The 22,913-nt window shown below is 41.5% G+C and overlaps 1 protein-coding gene across 3 annotated transcripts in view; it reads left to right on the top strand.

Moving 5' to 3' along the window:
• LOC309563841 (sperm flagellar protein 1-like) overlaps window positions 1–22,913 on the top strand; it is a 105,593-nt gene that overhangs the window by 55,781 nt on the left and 26,899 nt on the right. For 2 of the 3 annotated variants that reach the window (XM_082268474.1, XM_082268475.1), the window contains exon 6: window positions 13,809–13,911. In XM_082268474.1, coding sequence (XP_082124600.1) covers window positions 13,809–13,911 — 103 coding nt within the window. Of the gene's footprint in view, window positions 1–13,808; window positions 13,923–22,913 lie in introns of all 3 variants that reach the window. The other variant, XM_082268476.1, reaches the window with a different exon arrangement.

The following is a 22,913-nucleotide window of genomic DNA, read 5'->3' as shown; positions in this document are numbered from 1 at the left end:
AATTAGCCCTAACAAGCATATATAGTGTATACATGTGAGATAGGGAACTTCTGTAAGCTTCTTCAGAGCAGGGACTGATGTAAATGTCTAGTATGTAATACTGTAATAAATAAAGTGCTGGCAAGCTTAACATATCTGGAAATCCACTCAAATGCCAAAAGATTAGAAGAGATCAGATTATATATCAATACCAAAGAATGGAAACTGTGCAAATTGTTGAACAATTTCCCTAATGTTAAATACCAGCAGAATCATGCTAAAGATTATGACATGACTGTATCTGGTCAAAATGTTGATGTATATGCACAAACTGTTACATAGTTACATAGTAGGTGAGGTTGAATAAAGACAATAGTCCATCCAGTTCAACCTGTGTAGGTGTGTGTGGCTGTAATCATCTCACATAGCCCTGAATGTTCTGATCCTTGATATGTACGTCTAAGAGTCTTTTGAAAGCCACCATACTACCCGCAGAAACCACCTCTTGTGGTAGAGAATTCCACAATCTTGTTGCCCTAACAGTAAAGAACCCCCCACGTTGCCTGAGGTTAAAACGCTTCTCCTCTAATCGCATTGTATGCCCTCGAGTCCTCATGCAATCCCTTAGACTGAACAGCTTTTTTTCTAAGCTGAGATCCCCATTGAGATATTTATAAATTGCTATCATGTCCCCCCTCAGGCGTCTCTTCTCCAGGGAGAATAAATCAAGCGATTGCAGACGCTCTTCATAATTAAGGTCCTCCAATCCCCTAATCAGTTTAGTTGCCCTTCTCTGGACTCTCTCCAGCTCCAACACATCCCTTCTGAGGACTGGCGACCAGACCTGGACAGAATACTCCAGATGTGATCGGACCAGAGTTTTATAAAGTGGAAGGATTATAGTCTTATCTCTGGAATACATCCCTTTCTTTATGCATGCTAATATTCTGCTGGCTTTGGCAGCTGCCGCTTGACATTGCATGCTATTGCCTAATCTATCATCAACCAAGACTCCCAGATCTTTCTCCATTTTTGATTCCCCCAAGGGTTCCCCTCCAAACGTGTATTGTGCTTTTATGTTTCTAGTCCCCAAGTGCAAAACCTTACACTTCTCCACATTAAACCTCATTTGCCAAGTCGTTGCCCACTCCGTTATTTTGTCCAGGTGATTCTGTAGGATATCTGCTTCATGCTGTGCAGTTATTGCCCTGGCCAATTTTGTGTCATCTGCAAAAACTGATATCGAACTCCTGATCCCGACCTCAATGCTGTTTATGAATAAATTGAACAAGGTTGGTCCCAGGACTGAGCCTTGGGGGACCCCGCTTACTACCTCAGACCAGTCTGAGTATGCGCTGTTTATTACCACCCTTTGGACACGCCTTTTTAGCCAGTTCCGTATCCAAGAGCAAACCTTGCGGTTGATACCTGCAGACCTTATTTTATAAATTAAGCGCTTATGGGGAACTGTATCAAACGCCTTAGCGAAATCCAAGTACACCACATCCACTGGTCTGCCCCTATCTAGCTCACAGCTCACCTCCTCGTAGAATGTTAAGAGATTGGTTTGACAAGAACGCCCATTTGTAAACCCGTGCTGATTACTGCTGATGATGTTGTTGTCTTTAGCAAACTCTACGATATAGTCCCTTATCATCCCCTCCAGAAGTTTAAATACTATTGATATTGTTATTCTTGAAAGATATTGATCGTATACCATTTCTTTAACCATTTCACTGCCACTGATGTAAAGCATACAGTGGAACAGAACTGCTTACAGCTGGTAAGCTCAATATGCGCTACATTGACTGCAGGCACTTTTTCCTCAATAACCATGAACTCCTAGCAGAATATGGTCCCTTAGATGGCTACTTAATGAATAGCTTTCTGAAGAGTGTGGTCCACTAGACTATGCTGCCTAATAGCTAATGATCATAGCCATTCATAAGAAATGTGACAAAACCCTTCCTACACTGCTGCTGTCCAGCTCCTCCTTCCTTGTGCCTTCTCCTGTGCTGTGTCCCATGTGCCTGCTCGCTCAGGAGGGCTGATCATGTGCCCTCCTGCTGTGCCACTCTCCCCCTGCCCTTGTGTGACTTCCCCCTGCTGTCCCCACCTGTTATACTGGTGTCTAGGGATGGTTGAATAGTTTGGCCCGAGCGTGAGTTCGTCCGAACACAGTTGTTTGCCAAACACCCGAATTTGCTGGGTGTTTGTCGGATGTTCATCAGATGATCACCCTAGCGAACACCCTGCAATACACTGAGCGATTCACAGTGCATTCTGCACAGTGTAAGCTAATCATTAAGGAGCGGTGCCGGTAAGCCAGCCGTCCCTAACAACCGGTGAGTCATCAGCTGTCAAGGGATTTCCCCTCTGACAGATGAATAAAAAAAGTGCAGTTAAAAAAACGCAGTGTGGTCCCCTTGGGTCTGGTATGGATTTGGTGGGTAACACCACACCAAAATTTTAAAAAAAAACAAGAACTTCCAAGCTTATTCATACTGAAGGAATGTTATGGACAAGGTGCAGTGTTGTTATATATACCTGACAGAGATAGTTTATGACAATTATCCTCCCTGGATATTTGAACAACATTACTTTATCTGTGCTGGCTGTTTCAATGCATGTGGGTGTCTGTATCTATCTTATTGGTTTCCTGGATTCTTAGCCTGTTCAAGACTCTCTAAATGCCATTATTTAACCCACTTCTTTATATATGTGTATGGTTTGGATCTATCTTTATGAGCCCAAACTAACTAGGAGGTTCATTGTCCATATATACCACTCCTGAAAGCTTGTCCTCTGTCTTTCCATTGTTCCATGACTGTCCACTACCAACCTATTGTTTAAACTATATAAAATCACACCCCTCACGAATACTACTCCTGAAAAAGCGGGCATCCCGTGAAACATGTTGAGTGTAAGATGTGAGATTGGAATTATATTGATTGAGGCACCCAAGGTTGGAAGATACCCGATTCATTATCCAATCTCTATACAAGAAATTGTGGTTCTGCTTGAACTGGTATGCCCCTATGGGCTATTTATGTGCTTGATTTATTTTCCTAATGTGTGTCCCCCATGTACATGGGTGAATTGTAACTTGAAATTGTTCTAATAAACTTGTGTATATATTTTTTTAAAAGTTTATACTGTGTAGTTCATACTGTACCATGGAAGTCCTAAGTGCCTCAATCCCATGTTCTTTCTTGTATCTTAAGTCAGAAAATTGTTCACTTGCTTGTATGGTTAAAAAGGGGACAGATGTAATTTCTTTTGTTGTTTTTTCTGTAAATACAGTTTTTGGTTAGCAATTTTTTGTTTATTTTTTATTTTTCATAAAACAGCAGAGCAGCAATTTAACATCAAGATGTGAACTCTGCAAAGAAAATGCGGGGCTTGCCTGTAATATAATTTCAGGCACTAGATCCTGCCTTTTCCGCTTATCTAGGTACCTTAGACGTATGTAAATATCAAAGTGCAGCGCAATCCTAATAATTAAATATCTCATGAGGTGCAATAGGATTCATAAAGTTACATATGTCATGGTTTCAAAAAAGTTCATAAAGTGCAATAAAGTTCATATATCCATGTATCCATATCAGAAAAAATCTCATATAACAAAATGCAGGGTGATGTAGACAGCCTCTTGATTGACACTCAGAAGCCCAGGTGCTGGTAGTTGTAGCATGCAACAACACAAAACAAGGTGCTTGTTCCCACCACCACAGCTCTCTCTGCCTCTCACCTCCACAATACGACCCTACAGGGTCACTAAGCATGTACAATACACTTGCACGGGATCCGCCTCCTTTCCACAAGGCTCCAAACGGACTTCATCCGCAATACGATGTATACCAAAAACAAAGGAAAGACAGGATCTAAGTGCTCACTGTTAGATATGGGCTTTTATTTAAACAAATAATAGTTGCACTTACATTTTAAAAGTAGAATCCATGCATATTGTAATACAATGAGTACGGCGGTAGCGGTGAGGCCGGCGTCTCTCTGCCTTCTCTCACTGTCTTCCGGGATAGCTGCGGGTCATGTGACTTCCCCCGTACGCGTTACGTCCTGGTAGGCGGGACTTCGTCTATGAATCATATTGCACCTCATGAGATATTTAATTATTAAGATTGCGCTGCACTTTGATATTTATATTACTTTGAAGGATTTTTTGGATTGCCTTTAGTGCTTAGCTGCTTATCTTATTTAAAATTTGTTAGGGTTTAGCGCTGAATACTTCTTCTTTTTTGTGTTTCTATATAACCTTAGACGTATGCCCACCAAAGAGTGGAAAGCTGGAGGAGCCTTGTTCCTCTCATCCATTGGCTGCTAGAATCACAAGATGCCACAAGAAGTCAGGGCTATGGCCCTATCTTGGAACCCAGAGTGCTGCCGCCTCAGTTCCTAGGGGATTAACAATGGAGCACTTGACTATGCCTTTTTTCAGGCGCAGTCTATGACCAGAATTTAAGCCACTGCCTCAATTCATACTTGGCACCATTTACCCATGAGTATCCCACACACTTAAATGCATTGGGGATGCCTCCACACAGCGTAGATTGCACCATTACGTACTGCGTGGATGTGAGACAACTTCAGCTTGTGGCCAGCTGGCAAGTGTGCTTCCTGATTCTCCTAGCTACAAGGCACAACTATCCTTGGACTTCTCAGCTCCCACTTCCTGTGACTGTGTACAGTAGGTATACCCCCTGTATCAGTTGTGGATACTTTTAACTGATTAATGACAAATGTTCCCATACATGTAATATCTCTGACATACATATGGTTTAGTGATCTTTTGGTGTTGTGTATTTAAAGATGGCTGCAACCACGTGTTGATGACCTCACTCACAAAATGACCTGTGAGTGGTCAAGAGGAATGATTACATCCTGTGGGTGGTCTCTGGTATACAGGACTATAAAAAGAGTCCATAGCATGAGGAATTGTCTGTTTTTGGAGCTGTGGAAAGACCGAGCATGCAGCCAGGATTTCTTATTGTCCTGTTCCTCCAGCTATCCAGTGTAAGCTGTTGACATTCAACTACTAGAGTTAAGTATTATTTGACCTTTCTTTGGGATATTGGGAATAGGAGTGTATGTATGAGTCTTGTTAATGGTTATGGTAACTTTTTTGTGTATGAAGCTTTATGTATTTTGATGTCCAGTAAAGTTTTCTTTTTATGCTTTTTATCAAAACTGTTCTTGGTGTGTCTGTTCGTTTTAAACATTCACTAGATATTTCAGTGGCTTTCTAGTATACCTTCATTATAAATTTTGTTGTACCCACATTTGATACTCCCCACTTTCTTCTCTGTAGTACAGATTCTAAAGTACCCATATGGAGTTTGTCCATCACTAGTCATGGTGGATCAAAGGGCCTTGCCTTGCCTTCTCACACTCAGTTAATGGCTTAGGGTGTGACAGGTGTCTGCAGCATCTCCCCTAACTGTCCTGATTCTGATGGTCCTGACCACCGCCATAAGTCTGGATTTCCATCTAGCTCCTTCTGGCATAACCCCACCTGCCTTTCCAGAGAGGCATTTGCAGCCACTATGTCTTATTTTATGGGCAGTATTTTTGCCCTGTTAGGAGGCTTCAGATCACAGGGGACACACATGGGCTCCCTCTACCTTTACCCCACAGTCCATCTCTGATTATCCTCTTATCTATTATATGCTCCCTAAAGAGAAGGAAGGTATCTCATTTGGCTCAGAGGCTCTGCACGGGGAGATACCAAAACAGGTGATATCTATCAAAAACTGAAATATACTTTTTCTAGCCCTACATGTGTCTTGCTCTGGATTAGTCTGTGTCGACCCAACCAAAGGTCACTCACTAACCTCGGTTCTTTAAAGATTCCTTGCTGGCCAAAATGTTCCTACTACTCTCACTCCTGGAGCCTGTCTTAAATAGTGACTGGCCTTAACCTGAAAAAATCTTTGTCCCTCCCAAGCACCTTGCTCGCCAATATCCCGCACAGGAGGGATCTCTGTTGAAATAGTCTGTCCCTGACCCCTGTGGATTATGCCACTTTCTGCCATAATAAAAACTTTACGGTTCCTGTTAAGGATGTCCCTGTTTTCAAGGACTCTGTGGATAAAAGGTTAGAAGCTCTCTTTAAGGCACTGTTTTTTCTGGTGGCTCCTGCAATACAACCCGCCAAAGCGACCATGTCAGTCTGTCAGGCATTAGCTGTCTGGTCCAAAAACATAGCTTGGGACTAGATCCATTCTGATGGATCTGTCTGTCCTCAGTTGGAACTCTTGCCCCTTGTCTTACAATACTGCATGGATGATCTAGCAGATTCTCCTAGCCAAATATCCAGAAAGAGCCTTGTTTTCATTCATATGCAAAGGATCCTTTGGTTCAAGTTGAAGAAAAAGAAGGCAAAAGTCCCTACAGGCAAATCTTTAGTTTCTGAGACAATGAAGATCTTTAATATTTCTTGGTTCTTCTCGCCTTAATCCATCAAAGCTTGGTCTACACTTCCACAGAGAGACCTAGACATCAAACCCTGCCAAGTCAGGTAAAAAGCCCTCCTCCCAATGAGGGGGCACTCCCATGACAGAGTAAAGGGCGCACATTTCGGCCTTTGGAGCCAACTGGGTACAGGACATTTTAGACTTCTGGGTGCAGAAATTTGTAGTCCATGGCTGCAAAATAGATTTCCGTTTCTTGCTTCCATCCGGGCGGATCTTAACATGGCTCTCAAGCAGCTTTTCAGCCGCATCGGTTATCATTACAAAACAGTCGGCTATGGACACTGGTACTGGGGTGATGCCTCTAGCTGCAGGCATCACCCTGGTACAAGCACTTTCCCTGAAATATCGGCAATATCGGTAAATAAAAATCGGTCGATCTCTAATTTATACATGTTGATCATATCCCCCCTTAATCTCCTTTTCGCAAGAGAGAATAAATTCAGTTCCTCTAATCTTTCCTCATAGCTGAGCTCCTTCATGCCTCTTATAAGTTTGGTTGCCTTTCTCTGCACTTTCTCCAGTTCCCCAATATCCTTTTTTGAGAACTGGTACCTAAAACTGAACTGTATATTCCAGATGAGGTCCTACTAATGATTCGTACAGGGGCAAAATGCTATCTCTCTCTGGAGTCCATGCCTCTGTTAATACAAGAAAGGACTTTGCTTGCTTTGGAAACCGCAGCTTGGCTTTGCATGCTAATATTAAGCTTATGATCTACCATAACAGTTCTACTCTCCCTAGTATGTATGATGCATGCATATTCTTAGCCCCCAAGTGCATAACTTTACATTTATCAACATTAAACCTCATTTGCCACATAGTTGCCCAATGAAAGTGCATTGAAGTCAGCTTGTAAGTTGGAGACATCCTGTAAGGAAGTTATTCCACTGCAAAGCTTGGTGTCACCTACTACTTTTAATCCCAGACCCTATATCATTTTTAAAGATATTAAAAAGTAAGGGTCCCCACACTGAACCTTGGGGTACGCCACTGATAACCTTAGACCATTCAGAGTAAGCATCATTAACCACTACTCTTTGAATTCTATCTTTTAGCCAATTTTCTATCCATTTACAACCTGATCTTTGCAAGCCGGTAGACTTTTACCTTACGCATTAGCCTTACACATTCCAAGCCTGTAGACTTTACCTTACACATTAGCTGATTAAAATAAATTATTCAATCCCATAGTGTGACTAATCTAGTCTAAAGACCTATCCTAGTTAAGAGCTATTCCTTCAAAGCAGAAACAGGTAGGCATCTGCAACAAAGTTTGTTAAAAACCTTGCAATATATATATATTGATTACCCAGGGGGGATTGTTTTCAACAGAAGTAGTTACTGTTTAATCTATGTTTTTTACCTTGCTAAAGTGTCTTCCTTGTCTATTTCAGATAATTAAGAGGGAGGGTGTCCCAATGGTCCTTACTGCACCAAACTGGGTGAACATGGGTACTTGTACTTGGACCTTGTCAGGCTCCTGGCAGACTCTCTGTTAGCCCTACTACATCGACTAGATCTTCTGTTTCATGAGCTGGTCAATCATCCTGTTTCACAGTTGCTGATTTTATTTTCATGGCCATCGAGTCCCAAGTCCTTAGGGACGGAGGCCTTTCGGACTCAGATATTTTTTCACTCCTTCTCACGTAGTCCACCATTGCACCTGGAAAGCCTACATTGTGGGGTCAAAACCTAGGAATTTCATGGCCGTTGAGGCCCAAGCCCTGAGGGACAGAGACCTATCAGACACTAAATCAGAACTTTATATCGCTGGAAGTACTCTATGGGATGTGTCTTCCAGTTTTGCCTAGGTCAGCATTTAAGTATCATTAAGGGTCAAATTTTGTAGATTGCAATTTTTCCAAAGACCACTCGCCTCTTACTCATTGATGAAGGCTTTTGTGCAGGATGTCACTGATATTGTTCCTCTTGTACGCTTGCTAGTGACTCTGTGGGGTCTCAGCTTGGTTTGTTGGTTCTTCAGAAACCTCCTTTCGAACCCTGTCCGGGCTTTACCCCTGCCTTCCCCTTGCTCTAAATGTTGCTTTCTTTCTGTCTGTCACCTCTGCAACATGCGTCTCAAGAATTTTAGAAGGGTTTGCTGGAGATGAATTTTATAAGCACCACATCCCTGATTTTAGTAAAGATATAGAATTTCGTTGTGGGACTTTTAAGGTGCAAACACACAAATAAATGATGGAGAAAAAATAATTTTGATAAAAGCATTTTTACACATTTTTATTCATCAAAAATAACAGAATATTTTTAAAAACCATATAAAAAAGAGGAAATAATAACTATATAGTGCCTGCTCAACATGTTTCGCCATCTATCGATAGCTTCTTCAGGAGACTGAGGGGCATCTTTAAAAAGTAATTTTTCTGTATATGACGAAAGAAATAACATCAGAATTTTGTGAAAAAACAAAAAGGGAAGTTGGGACTTTAAATGAAACAATGGCGGCAATCAGGAGAATTGTAGATAGAGATATCAATGGGCTGGCGTAAATATACAAGTGTGTATGAAAATCCATAACAGCATAATTGTATGTCACATTTTAATGAATAAATGCATAGGTAAACATCATAACATAATGACAATAGTGGTCATTACTGATAAGTAATATAATTACATAAAATACATAACATTATATTTGTTTGATAGATACATACACACATCTTACATCAAACCAAAAAGACATGGATACATCATTAATGGTGGATGACATTCAGAAATGCATATAAGACAGCCCATTGCAGCAAGCACTGAGATTATCCTACGCTTCGCGTACGATGCGTGTGACGTCATTACTGACGCCGCGCACCGCTACGTGTCATTCCATTCTCGGCGCTGTCCAGGAGTGGTTTTGGCGCCAATGCCGTCGGTTTTAGCGCCCTTTTCCCCTCCCTCTTTACAGATGCCCGCGTGGCGTTGGGGAGTTTCGTTGGGTGTGGGTCACTACAAGTACCACCATGGATATTACATTCACTTTTTGAGAACCCACTCCGAGGAGACCACACACTACTCACTATGAGTTGTGTTACCTATCCCACAAGGTACCACCTCTTTTTTATAATGCATATAATTTTTTACACGCTTTTTATGTTGATTTTTTGTGTCACCTATGGCTATTTCACTTTTTTCTTCAGTTCCAGACCTTGGTGTTCACTTCTCATACAATTTTCATACATGCAAACTTTTACATTTTTAACCGTTCTATTATATCACCAACAGTCACTTCACAGTGACTATCCCTTTTTGGGCATCATCTTTAATTGAATCACAAAAGATATTTGTCTATATCTCACATACACATATATATAAGGTATTCCATAGTAGCACATTTGAGATTTGTAACTACTTTTTCTTTGCTGATTTATCAGGATGTATCCCACAATTTCCAGATATTATCCTATGGTGGTCCTGTTGACCTTCCACCACGATCCTCGTCCACAGCTCCCGGGAAGGGGACAACATTCCCTATGCACCTCCAAATTACCTCATGTTACTCTTGCAATCCTAGTTACCCTATCAGTGCCAACAGGTATATCCCCATGTTCTTTCCTTTTCCTCTCCCTTTCCCTCTCCCCCACCCCCCTTTCTCCTCCCCCCCCCTTTATGGCCCTTTGTTATATTCTACTAACAACCATGCATTCTATTTTAGACACGTCTATATACACATACATTGCATCTGCTCCTGACGATTGGTTACAACCATGAAACGCGTAGAGCTGTTAAGGATGTCACGTCATGATTATTATGTGCCTATTAATCTTTTATGTATTGCAATGAATTTTAACGCTAATTTATTTATATCATCTGGACTGGTGCTAGTCCAGATGACCCTCTTGGACACCATTGACATCATTATGTGCAATCATACTATGCTTGCTGCAATGGGCTGTCTTATATGCATTTCTGAATGTCATCCACCATTAATGATGTATCCATGTCTTTTTGGTTTGATGTAAGATGTGTGTATGTATCTATCAAACAAATATAATGTTATGTATTTTATGTAATTATATTACTTATCAGTAATGACCACTATTGTCATTATGTTATGATGTTTACCTATGCATTTATTCATTAAAATGTGACATACAATTATGCTGTTATGGATTTTCATACACACTTGTATATTTACGCCAGCCTATTGATATCTCTATCTACAATTCCCCTGATTGCCGCCATTGTTTCACTTAAAGTCCCAACTTCCCTTTTTGTTTTTTCACATATGCATAGGGATGGATGAATATGACCCTACCCCGTCGTTTCCTCATACAAAGTCCCGATTTCTTCTCCCCCCCCTTTTTTTCAACATCAGAATTTTACATTTATACATACATTTTATAGTGTTTATTGTATTTAACATTAAACAATGAAAACTACATCATAGAACATACCTCTAAGGAGACTAAATTTATGCCTTGTCTGGAATGGGCCAAGATGAAATAGCCTCTAAGCGCGACGCTCAAGGATAGAATCCCCCATTTTGCATACGATGCATCACAGAAGGGGGAGGAGCCAACCCATTTGTTTTTAGTTTGACATATTTAATCTAAACAAACATTAGAATTTAGAGATTATAAACGATATGTTTTATATATATATATATATATATATATATATATATATATATATATATATATATATATATATCTCCATGCCTATAATAAATTTAATATACCCATATACCTCCCATATCTTTTCCTGTCTTATGATGTAATAAAAGCCTCCAACCTGATTAATAAAGAGCAGGGGGGCTCAATTATCTGTATATGTATGTCCTTTATTTTGCAGGTTAATGGAGTTCAACCTCTCATATCGATTTAATTATACTAAAAAATAAAGAAGAACAATTTCCTCTTATTTTTCGTTATGTTTCATATAGGCAATTTAGCTGTTTCTTTAAGAAATCATATTTTAAATAGTTACCTTGTATAGAAAGAAGTTTTCAAATGTAAGGAAAAGGTTCCAAATTGAGAGAGTCCAACCAGATAATATTGTTGTAAAATTATTGGCTTGCAGGGATATGGATAGGCGTATTTTTTTAAGGGGTAATAAGGCATAACAAGTGTCTTAATTGAGTCATTTTCTATCAGTAAAACAATGTTGGCAATACCTGTAGCAATCCTCCCTTCCATGGACCAGTCACGAACTGACTAACCATGTGTGTGCTGGCATTTATATACCCCCTCCACTCCGGAGGGGGGGGGGGGGCACACCGTATTTTAGGCGTGGTATGGAAAATGGCCTGGTATGGATTGTGGGGGACCGCCACGCCATTTTTTTTTTTGTAAATTTTTTTTAGTGCTGCCAATGTTTTTTTTTTACATTCAGCTGTTATCGGGGAATCCCACTGACAGCTGATGAGTAATCTGTTGTTAAGGACGCTGTAGCCAGCTTCCCAGCCCGCTCCTTAACAACCAGCTTTACACAGTTTATTAACCACTTGCTGACCAGTCACGTTGACTGTACTGCGGCAAAGTGGCTCGATTCCATCCAGCGACGTAGACCTACGTCGCTGGACTCCTCCCCCTGTAGGCGGCGCTCATGCGCCGATGGAGGCGCACTCCCACTGTTTTCAGTCACAGCGGGAGTCGGGCCAGGGGAGGAGCGGCAGCGATCGCCGCTGCTCTTCCCCGATCGTCGGGAAATCGAGTTTGGAGATCCGCCCGCTTGTGTAAGCAGAGCGGGCGGATCTCCTAAGTGACAGGCAGGGTCAGATTGCAGGGTTCAGCATAGCTGAACATGCGATCTGTCCCTGTGTCACTCAGTCACCTCCCCCCACACACGTTAGTAAGCATCAGGCATACATTAACCCCTCCCTCTCCAATAAAATTAACCCCTTCCCTGCCAGTGTCATTTTTACAGTAACAGTGCATATTTACATAGTAGGTGAGGTTGAATAAAGACAATAGTCCATCCAGTTCAACCTGTGTAGGTGTGTGTGACTGTAATCATCTAACATAGCCCTCAATCTCCTGATCCTTGAGATGTAAGTCTAAGAGTCTTTTGAAAGTCACCATACTACCCGCAGAAACCACCTCTTGTGGTAGACAATTCCACACTCTTTATAGCACTGATTACTGTAGAAATGTCACTGGTACCCCCAAAAGTGTCAAAAATGTCAATCAAGGGTCCGATCTGTCCACCGCAATGTTGCAGTCCCACAAAAAAAATCGCAGATCGCCGCCATTACTCGTTAAAAAAAAAAAACACCAAAAATGACAGAAATCTTACCCTTAGTTAGTAAACGCAATAACTTTTGCGCAAACCAATCGTAATACGCTTATTGTGATTTTTTTTTACCAAACATAGGTAGCAGAAAACAAATTGGCCGAAAATTTAAAAAAAATTTGATTTTTACATTTTTTTGGGGGGAATTTCATATAAAAAAATGTTAAAAATGTTAAAAATATTGTTATTTTATCATTCATGTATTTATCATTTTATCATCATAGTATTATCAAATACCACCAAAAGAAAGCTCTGTTTGTGGGGAAAAAAGGATGTAAATTTCGTTTGGGTACGGCGTCGCACGACCACGCAATTGTCAGTTAAAGTCGCACAGCGCCGAATCGCCAAAAGTGGCCTGGACGTAAGACAGCAAAATCCTCCGGTGGTAAAGTGGTTAAAGAGATAAAAAAAATGCATCAAAAGCGCATGTTCAAAAATGCAAAACGCACCTGAAAAGCGCAACCACATAGATGTGAAGCTAGCCTGAATTCAATTTAAATATGCAATGACACCAGTTAGCTATACAGTACTTATATGTATCAGCCATCTTTTCCTTCAACCTATAGAGACCTTTCTTGGACAATTTCTAGGAAAATAGCTTCATACAGAGTTGTTTTATCTTCTTTAACAACAACATGATTTGAATTCACTTATCCAGTTCACATGGCAAGCCTTTTTTAGTTTGAACATTTGGGAAATACAAATATGCATTGTTTAACAAAGACCAGAACAAATCCTTCAATGCAACTTAAAAGAAACCCTGTAACTAAATCACTGCTTCAAACCACAAGTAGTCTTGTAATCTGCAGTGAGGGAAAACTGCAGAAAACAGCCCCCATTCTCCTCCGACCTTGATTGCTCCGTATGCATAATGTTGTTTAGTCAGCAAAGCATCTCACACTCTGAGGTCAAACCCAAGTACGCAGCCAGAGAGATTTATGGTTGTAGGACCAGGGTGAGGGGTTAATGTAGGGTTGGAGTGATTTATGTAAACCATCTGTTTTTGTTGTTTTTCTGTTGTTCTACCTATCTACGCTAGTAGTTTTATTAGGAAGTTGCCTTGACAAGTCTATGTTTTGTCACATTGTCTTACAGAACGGATGGCCATTCACACCCTTATGCACATCTGGAGTCTAGTGTACGCCTGTTGTTGGAAGAAAAGGATCTAGAATTGCTAGCCCTGCAGGAAACTGTGCAAGTGAGTAAGAGGTGATCCTGCCATGAATGCTCTGAGACAGCATGTTTGCACTTCAGAGGTCGCATAATTGCTCTGCTGTGTCAGTTAACTACTATTCTATTATTGATTTATGTAGGGCCAGCATATTCCTCAGCACTATGCAACCTAAGGACACACAGAAGTGTAATAATAAAACATGCACAAACATATGACACAGTAGGAATGAAAGCTCTACACAAACAGGTGTGCAGTCGAAAAGGTGAATGCATAGGTGAAATAACAATTATGATGTAGTGTAGACTTGGTAGAAGTTCATTTGGTGTCCATTCTGTATTTATAGCATGAGAAAGTTGTATGATGGTATAACAAAGCTGTGGAAGCAGGTTATATGTTCTAAAGAAGAGATAGGTTTCAAGCATACACTGAAAGACTAGAAAGGTCAGTGCTAGATAAAGGGAGACCCAGATGAAATACAAGGAAAATACATTTTAGGAAATCTTTCCAGAGGCAAATATGGAGGCCGCCATTGATTACTTCACAATCCATGATTAAAGTGGTTCTAATGCCTGAAGATTTTTTTTTTTTTTTAACCTTAAGGGCTCTTTCACACAGTCCGTCCGTCAGGCGGACTCCATTTATCTCAGCGGGGGATCGATCCGCCGATCCCCCGCTGAGCAGGACAATGACAACTGTTCTCCGCACTGTGTGCAGGGACACAGCTGTCAGGTCCCCACGCATCTCTATGGGGGAATAGGATGGGAACGGACCGTCTGTCCGTTCTCATCCGATCCCATCCGATCCACTGGACGGATGATGGAAAATGGGGTTTCCATCCGTCCAGATTTGACGGATCGGATGTCAGCAGACATGTCTCTGTTTTTGTTTTTTTGTTTTTTAAAACAAAATACCAGGAGTTCTGCTTGAAGCACCAAGGACATTGTTAGACCTTACTCTGTTTAAACCAGGAGGTTCTCATACCATTTAAGTGATAGCATATATTTTTGTGTCAACACAATCTTCCACAGGATTAAACTGAAAGAACCATTTTAAGAAGACCTTTTAGTAATGAAAAGTAAGTATAGCGCATGAATAAGGGGACATGAGCTGACTGCAACAGTGATGTTAAAACTCCAATACCAGTGGTATAACAACATCTCTACAATTAGGCCCCTACATTGGGAAAAACGGGGTTCTTTAATGAGTAGGAGACCAATCTGAAGCCATTTTTAACAAAGGAAGATTCACTGTATGCTGGTATTTAGCCCAACCAGCACCTGCAAGCAGTATGGACGATCGGCTGGGATCACAAACAGGGGCATCTGAGCGGTATCATTTTAATTTGTTTCTAAACTGGTGGGTTCTGGACTGACTGCAGGCGTGATTGTAAAGCCCTAATACAAGTGGGTCATGGAACGACTATAGCAGCGATGTTAAAGCTCTACTGCCAGTGCATTATGGGACGACTTTTGCAGCGATGTTAAAGCTCTAATACTAGGGGATCATGGAAGGACTATAGAAACGATGTTAAAGCTCTGCCCATACCAGTAGGGCATGGGCAGATTGTGGCAGTGATGTTAAAACTCTACTACAAGTGGGTCATGGGCTGATTTGGCAGAGATTGTAAAGTTACATAGTTAGTCAGGTTGAAAAAAGACACAAGTCCATCCGGTTCAACCAAAAAATAAAAAAAAAAACAGTATTGAAAACCCAACAATACAATCCCATATACACAATTCTATACCTGCAGTTGATCCAGAGGAAGGTGAAAAAAAACCCCAGCAAAGCATGATACAATTTGCTACAGCAGAGGAAAAAAATGTCTTCCTGATCCCCCGAGAGGCAATCGGATATTCCCTGGATCAACTTTACCTAAAAATATTTTAGTACCCAGTTATATTATGTACACCTAGGAAAGAATCCAGGCCTTTTTTAAAGCAATCTAGTGAGCTAGCCAGAACCACCTCTGGAGGGAGTCTATTCCACATTTTCACAACTCTTATGGTGAAGAAACCTTTCCGTATTTGGAGACTAAATCTGTTTTCCTCTAGATGTAAAGAGTGCCCCCTTGTTCTCTGTGTTGATCTTAAAGTGAAAAACTCAACACCAAGTTCACTTTATGGACCCCTTATGTATTTCAAAATGTTGATCATATCCCCCCTTAATCTCCTCTTCTCAAGAGAGAATAGATTCAGTTCCTCTAATCTTTTCTCATAGCTGAAGTCCTTCATGCCTCTTATCAGTTTGCTTGCCCTTCTCTGTACTTTCTCCAGTTCCCTGATATCCTTTTTAAGAACTGGTGCCCAAAACTGAGCTGCATATTCCAGATTAGGTCTTACTAATGATTTGTACAGGGGCAAAATGATCTCTCTCTCTGGAGTCCATGCCTCTGTTAATACAAGAAAGGACTTTGTTTGCTTTGGAAACAGCAGCTTGGCATTGCATGCTATTATTAAGCTTATGATCTACCAGAACACCCAGATCCTACTCCGCTATGGATTCCCCCAGTTCTACTCCACCTAGTATGTATGATGCATGCATATTCTTAGCCCCCAAGTGCATAACTTTACATTTATTATCAACATTAATCCTCATTTGCCACATAGTTGCCCAATGAAACAGTGCATTGAGGTCAGCTTGTAAGTTGGAGACATCCTGTAAGGAAGTTATTCCACTGCAAAGCTTGGTGTCATCTGCAAAGACTAAAATGGTACGTTTAATCCCAGACCCTATATAATTTATAAAGATATTAAAAAGTAAGGGTCCCAACACTGAACCTTGGGGTACACCACTGATAACTTTAGACCATTCAGAGTAAGAATCATTAACCACTACTCTCTGAATTCTATCTTTTAGCCAATTTTCTATCCAATTACAAACCGATCTTTCCAAGCCTGTAGACTTTACCTTACACATTAGCCGTGTGTGGGGAACTGTGTCAAACGCTTTTGCAAAATCCAAGTATACTACGTCCACAGCCACCCCTCTGTCCAAGGTTTTACTTACCTCCTCATAAAAAGAAATCAGGTTTGTTTGACAACTTCTGTCTTTCATTTCAAATACCAGTGGGCCATGGATTGACTTAGCAGTTATTGTAAAGTTCTATTATCAGTGGGGCAAGGACTGACTGTGGCAGTGATTTTAGAGCTCCAGTCCCAGTGGTTCATGAACTGACTATAGCGGTAATGTTAAAGCTTTGAAACACGTGGGTCATGGGCTAACTATGCCAGTGATTGTAAAGCTCTAATACCAGTGAGTCATGGGCTGACTGCAACAGTAATGTAAAAGGTCAATGGGTTACAGCAGAGCTACTAATTTATAACAAGATAACAACAAATTGACTTTTTCCTCTCAAGCAATTTTAAGTTGGGCTACAGGAAAAGACTTTTACCCTCATGTAGTCTGACTTTATGCCACAACATAGCAAAAATATAGGAAAAGCAAGCAGAAATCTGTCACAAACTACTGATTCACATCCTACTTAGTCAGGAAGAAGGTTAGCATACATTTTCAGCCATCCTTACACAAGTTCCTGCTATCTGAGTCATTCTTTAGTGACTTAGATAAGCATATTAAATGCAGTTTTAAACTTTGAGTCAAAATAATTTTGGCAGATTTGGACAAAAGATGGATGCTTATTAAGTGAAATACGACTACATGAATGATAAATTTGATTGGCAATGAACAGGATGTAAGCATCCAAGTTTTTTGGATGTGTCTTGAGTTCCCTGAGAATATTTTCAAGATTATGCTGAATGCAATCCTTTAGTTTAGATTATGCATTTTTCATAATGTGAAACTGTACCTTCTAATGAGAAAGAAGAAACCGTAGAACCAGATGTGCTCTGCGAGTAACTCTTTTATTGATCCTTTTGTTTAGAGGTATAGATGTGCTACAGCAAAAATAACAACATTCCCAGCAATTTAAGTTTACTTCCCACATGAAATCATAAACTATCTTTGCACTATAACAAGATTAACGTATATGTAAGTCCTAAATCTATATTTCAGTATATTTGAAGTACCACTTTGTACAGTTTTCTTAACGTGTTACTAAACCTGCAACAGTAAAATCAGTCTGCACAGTGCCTTGAAAAAGTATTCATACTGCTTGAAATGTTCCACATTTTGTCATGTTACAAAAACCTAAATGTAATTGATTGAGATTTTATGCGATAGACCAACACAAAGTGGCACATAATTGTGAAGTGGAATGAAAATGATAAATGGTTTTTACATTTTTTTACAAATAAACATCTAAAAAATGCGGCCTGCATTTGTAGTTAGCGCCCCCCCCCCCCCCCCCCGAGTCAATACTTTGTAGAGTCACCTTTCGCTGCAATTACAGCTGCAAATCTTTTTGGGTATGTCTCTACCAGCTTTGCACATCTAGAGAGGGAAATGTTTGCCCATTCTTCTTTGCAAAATTGCTCAAGCTCTGTCAGATTGGATAAAGGGCGCCTGTGAACAGCAATTTTCAAGTCTTACCACAGATTCTTAATTGGATTTAGGTCTTTACTTTGACTGGGCCATTCTAACACATGAATATGCTTTAATCTAAACCAGGGGTATTGAATTAAAATTCATGGAGGTCTGATTAGTAAAATTTTCTTCCAGCAGATGTCCAGATTGCATTTTTGCGTGTTGACTCGGATTCTTTATATCACAGCCCGGGTGTGCAGGCACGACAGCCCATTAATTTGAATGGGCTGCTGTGTCTGCATTTTGTGCTGGGAAAAAGCCCTGGCACCTCTTTAAAAATGCAGTAGCATTTAAGGTCGTATTGAACCCAATATTACAAATAATAATAACTTATATATATATCAGTTTACCAATCCTAAATGTTGTGGCTGCATTCATTTTCTTTTTTAGTCTTTTTTTTGCCTTTATTTCCACCTGTTGATCTGGCCAGTAGCACGCTTCTGGTCTTAAAGTGGCTCCTCTATCTGTGGAGGAGCCCAGGAGTTATGCCTGGTACACATAGGCAGTTTTTTTTTTACCTTCAACTCAGTGGACTATGCAATGTTAGTACATCGATCTCCCCGCTGAGCTATTGGCAGGACGCCAGAACACACCAGGCTGCACTGGCATTCAGAATGCCTGTTCCACGGAAGCCAAACATCCTGCTGTACACACTTGCCAAATGTCAGCCACTTTCTGTTGAACTGGTCAAAGTTCGGTCAGTGTGTACCAGCCTTTTTCCCTTGGACAGCAGCATTATCTGGAGAGGGTACAGTTAGATTGACTAATAGATATAGACTACTACTTGGACTTTGCATAAGTGACTAACAAAAGCCTAACTGCAGTTAAAAAAATAGTTTTTTTCTTTATGGAATAAAGGTTTTTGTAAGCACCCATGTCAGCACTAAAGCCTAAGTTTGGCTAACATTAAATGATAAGTTCACCTTTTGGGGGAGGGGGCGTGGTGACTGAGCTCCGTGATGGTCGCCTAAATCAGGAGCACCGCTTGGCTGCCAAGGAAATCCTCAGACATCAGACCCCACATGCCACACAAACAGCCCCATCAGCTTTCTAACCCTTCCCGGGAAAGCAACACTATGCCGCAACGCAGAAAGGAGCCACCATCGCAGCCCTACAAACTCTCTGGCTTCTTCCCCTTGGTCTCCTGAGGGCTACACCAAGATGGCAGCAACGCCTGCTCCACAAGACCAAATAGATAGGCCACAAGCAAGCCACAGGAACATGGATCTCAATAAAAAGGGACAACCCAGGCGCCCCTGCACAGAGGGTCCTTCTCCAGTGCCTTTACCCCAATGACCCAGAGCCCAGCAAAGTCCAAGCCATGCATGGAATCACCTTGCAGAAGGCATTGGGACCCAGACATGGAGGGTAATGGACCATAGGCCTCACGTGCCAGCAGTGTAACAAGAGCACCGGACCCCATTGACACCTTCCCAATTTCAGGGCAACCCATATCCAGATACTATGATCAAAGAAAGGCCCATTTTACTCTGAATATCCCTGCACAATGATTTGGTAACATCAGTGAGAAAATGTCAGGAAAAGGTGCAGGGTGCAGGCCCCGAGGGACAGAGTTGATCAGTGGCGGCTGGTGCATGATGATTTTGGGGGTGTCCACAATGAACAAAGGATTATCTGCTCTCCACCAATGGAGCATAATCCCAGACTCCTCTCCTGTTCCCTCTCATTCTGATCTGCCTTCGACCATACAACCCGAATGACAAGTGTTGTCCCACAAACACTCCTCAAACAAGAAGTCCACCAATGGAGGCTCCTGAATCCTCGCTTATCAACATACCAGTTTGGCCTGCCGCATCCAGCTATCGCAGTGAGTGACTTAACTATCACCCCACACAACTTCCTAACCTCCTACTATGACAATTAAATGTCTGTCAAATATTGCCAAGGGTCTAAACCACCCCACTAAATGATACTCCATGTAGAAGGAGGCTGTAAATGCGAAGGTGGATATTTTGAGTGTGCGGGAAACTCGCTTTTAGGCTTCTAAGCCCCCAAATGCACACATAACGACTACCCGGTGTAAGGGATTAGCTCGGTGGCGGGTGTGGAGGACCCCTTGGGGGGTGCGTTTTCCCAGAGAGGTAGCCGACAAGTGCTTGCAAACAAACAGTGTGGTTTATTAAATGGTGTTTTCTTCACCAGGCTGTATGCAGCAAAACATCCAAAATAAAATAAAACAGAAAATAAATCCTTGCCTCTGTGGGCGGCTACCTTCTCACAACTGGAACCTGCCTAAGTGTCTGTCTCCAACCTACCGTCGGGCAGACTTCCTTGTCCTACAGCGGACACTCAATAGTCCTTTTATAATAGCTTCACAGGGCAACACAGTCCTTTGTTTCTTTCACATCAACAGTTCGTCTTCTCACCTTTGAGACGTATTCACCCTTGGTTACCGTCCCGGGCACACATCACTCCGGGGGGTCTTCTCCCAGGCCCACACATCCTGTCGGGAGGCACACGCTGACTGTCCTCCTGCTCCCAGCCCACATGGCTTCAGGATGCAGCTTCTGGAGGCAGCAAACAATAGGAATTTCTCTGAACAAATTATAGAGCCTTAACTCCCTCATTCTGAACAGGTGAAGGCCTTTCAACTTCCTGCTGGCTAGCTCTGTAGCCAACACCCTAAATTAATTAATGGACTTTCTAAATCAGGTGGAAATGTATCTCCTTCCTGTGACTACATTCCCAGATTTAGCTGACTTCCTGTTACATACCCCCCCCTCTTGTTTCAACCCTAGGGTTGGGACACAGATTTCCAGGCACGCATGTGTCAAGCACTGCTGACTCACTGATAAGCCTCCTATTATCCTCAAGCTTCCGGATGAAACTGTTTTGTCATCTTCATTGACGGATTTCTCATAAATGCCACACAGTTTGTCTCTCATCTCATATACACATTCTTCAACTGCATTTTTGGCATCATTTCGCTCCTTCTCGTTTCTGTCATCTTCATTGACAGCTTTCTCATAAATGTCAGACAGCTTGTCCCTCATAACCGTCTGTCCAATCCACCACGGAGGACCGTGATCCATAGGCAACTCAATTGGGCTAGTCTTAATGTCTTCAACATTCTTAAGACGCCTCTCTCTGCAATCCATAAATGTTTTCCACAAAACTTTGAGAACCTTTGCTTCACTAAGCTTTGTTCCAAGTAGGGACTCTTGACATCCCTCTGTGACTTGAGTTGCCTCTCCATACAGCTGTACACAATCATTGACTTTTTGTTGTAAAAGGGAATGATCTTCCTTCTTGAGCTTTGCTTGCTCTAAGATGCTGTGCAGAGGATTTTCCAATTGAGACAACAGGCTGTCACACATTTCTTCAAAGTGACCCCTGTTCCTTTTCCCAGAGATATCAATATCATTCAAACATTTCATATTCATAGGCAGATCTGAAGCATTTGCACTCATCAACTTCTTAAACTTTTCGCCCTCCTGAGCGAGTCGCAGTAAAGGCCTACTATTTGATTTGATATTCAGTTTATATTTCTTGCCAAACTCTTCACAGAAGTAGCCAACCAGAACATCATCAACTTTCCTTCCACCAACATAGGGGTCAAAGGCAACAACACAGTTGAACCCAGCGATCTGGGTGGTATCCATTATAGACCTCCTCTCTGCATCAGTGAAGAAGCATGGAACTGCAACACATTCTTTTACAGGTTTCTTCAATGCACTTTCTGCTGAACTATTTGACCGCTCAAGGTCACCTAGTTCTTTTTCTCTATCTGAATTCCACATGGAATGCATCTCAAGATCACGATCAAACTTCTGCCACCCGTCTTTCACCAGTTCCATTTTGGAAACACTCCCTGAAAGGCACTTATTCATTTGCTTCACGTTTTCACCAACAGCCTTAGTTTTCTCCACTAGGTTTTCAGCCTGAACTGAGAAATCACCACATTTCTTACTCAGCTCCTTTGTTTGCTGAAGCTCTAATGATACATTTTCCAATGCTTGAAGTTTTTGAAGGAACGGTTTATTCCAAAGGGGTGATTCAAGCCACATGTCATCACATTTCTGAGGCTCACTCAGGACAGACCCCAAAACACTGATCCTTTTAAAAACTGCATCAGGCACACTATCCCCTCTTTGGGACAGATCCTCTGTTGCCTGGAATTCCTCTTCCAGTTCCTGCAACGGAATCTTCATCTCTTCTAGTTGCTGTTCTAAGGCTCGCTTAGACTTTTCTAGCTCCTGAACGCTTTTCACAACATCATCCTTGGAGCGGACCAAATCTTCCATTTCTGTACACAGCTGTTGGTTAACTCTTTCTAGTTCAACTTTACACTCTAGAGCTTCCTCCAAAGAGCGAGCCAAGAACAGGGCTTTGCTCTCGTTATCACGCACCTCCGTTTCTGCACGGGCGCGTTCTTCTGCATATTTTGCAGACACAGTCTTCTCTTCACCAAGCATCTGATCAAACTTCTTTTTCACATCTTCAACACACTGTAATGAACCAACGCTTTCTTCCATGCGTTTTTTCATATCCGCTATCTGAGCTTGCAATGTTGCGACTTGCTC

The sequence above is a fragment of the Pelophylax lessonae genome (assembly GCF_965119305.1).
Source record: "Pelophylax lessonae genome assembly, chromosome: 9".
NCBI lineage: Eukaryota > Metazoa > Chordata > Amphibia > Anura > Ranidae > Pelophylax > Pelophylax lessonae.
The sequence above is the reverse complement of the archived record's forward strand: the minus strand, read 5'-3'. Positions and strand labels throughout refer to the sequence as shown.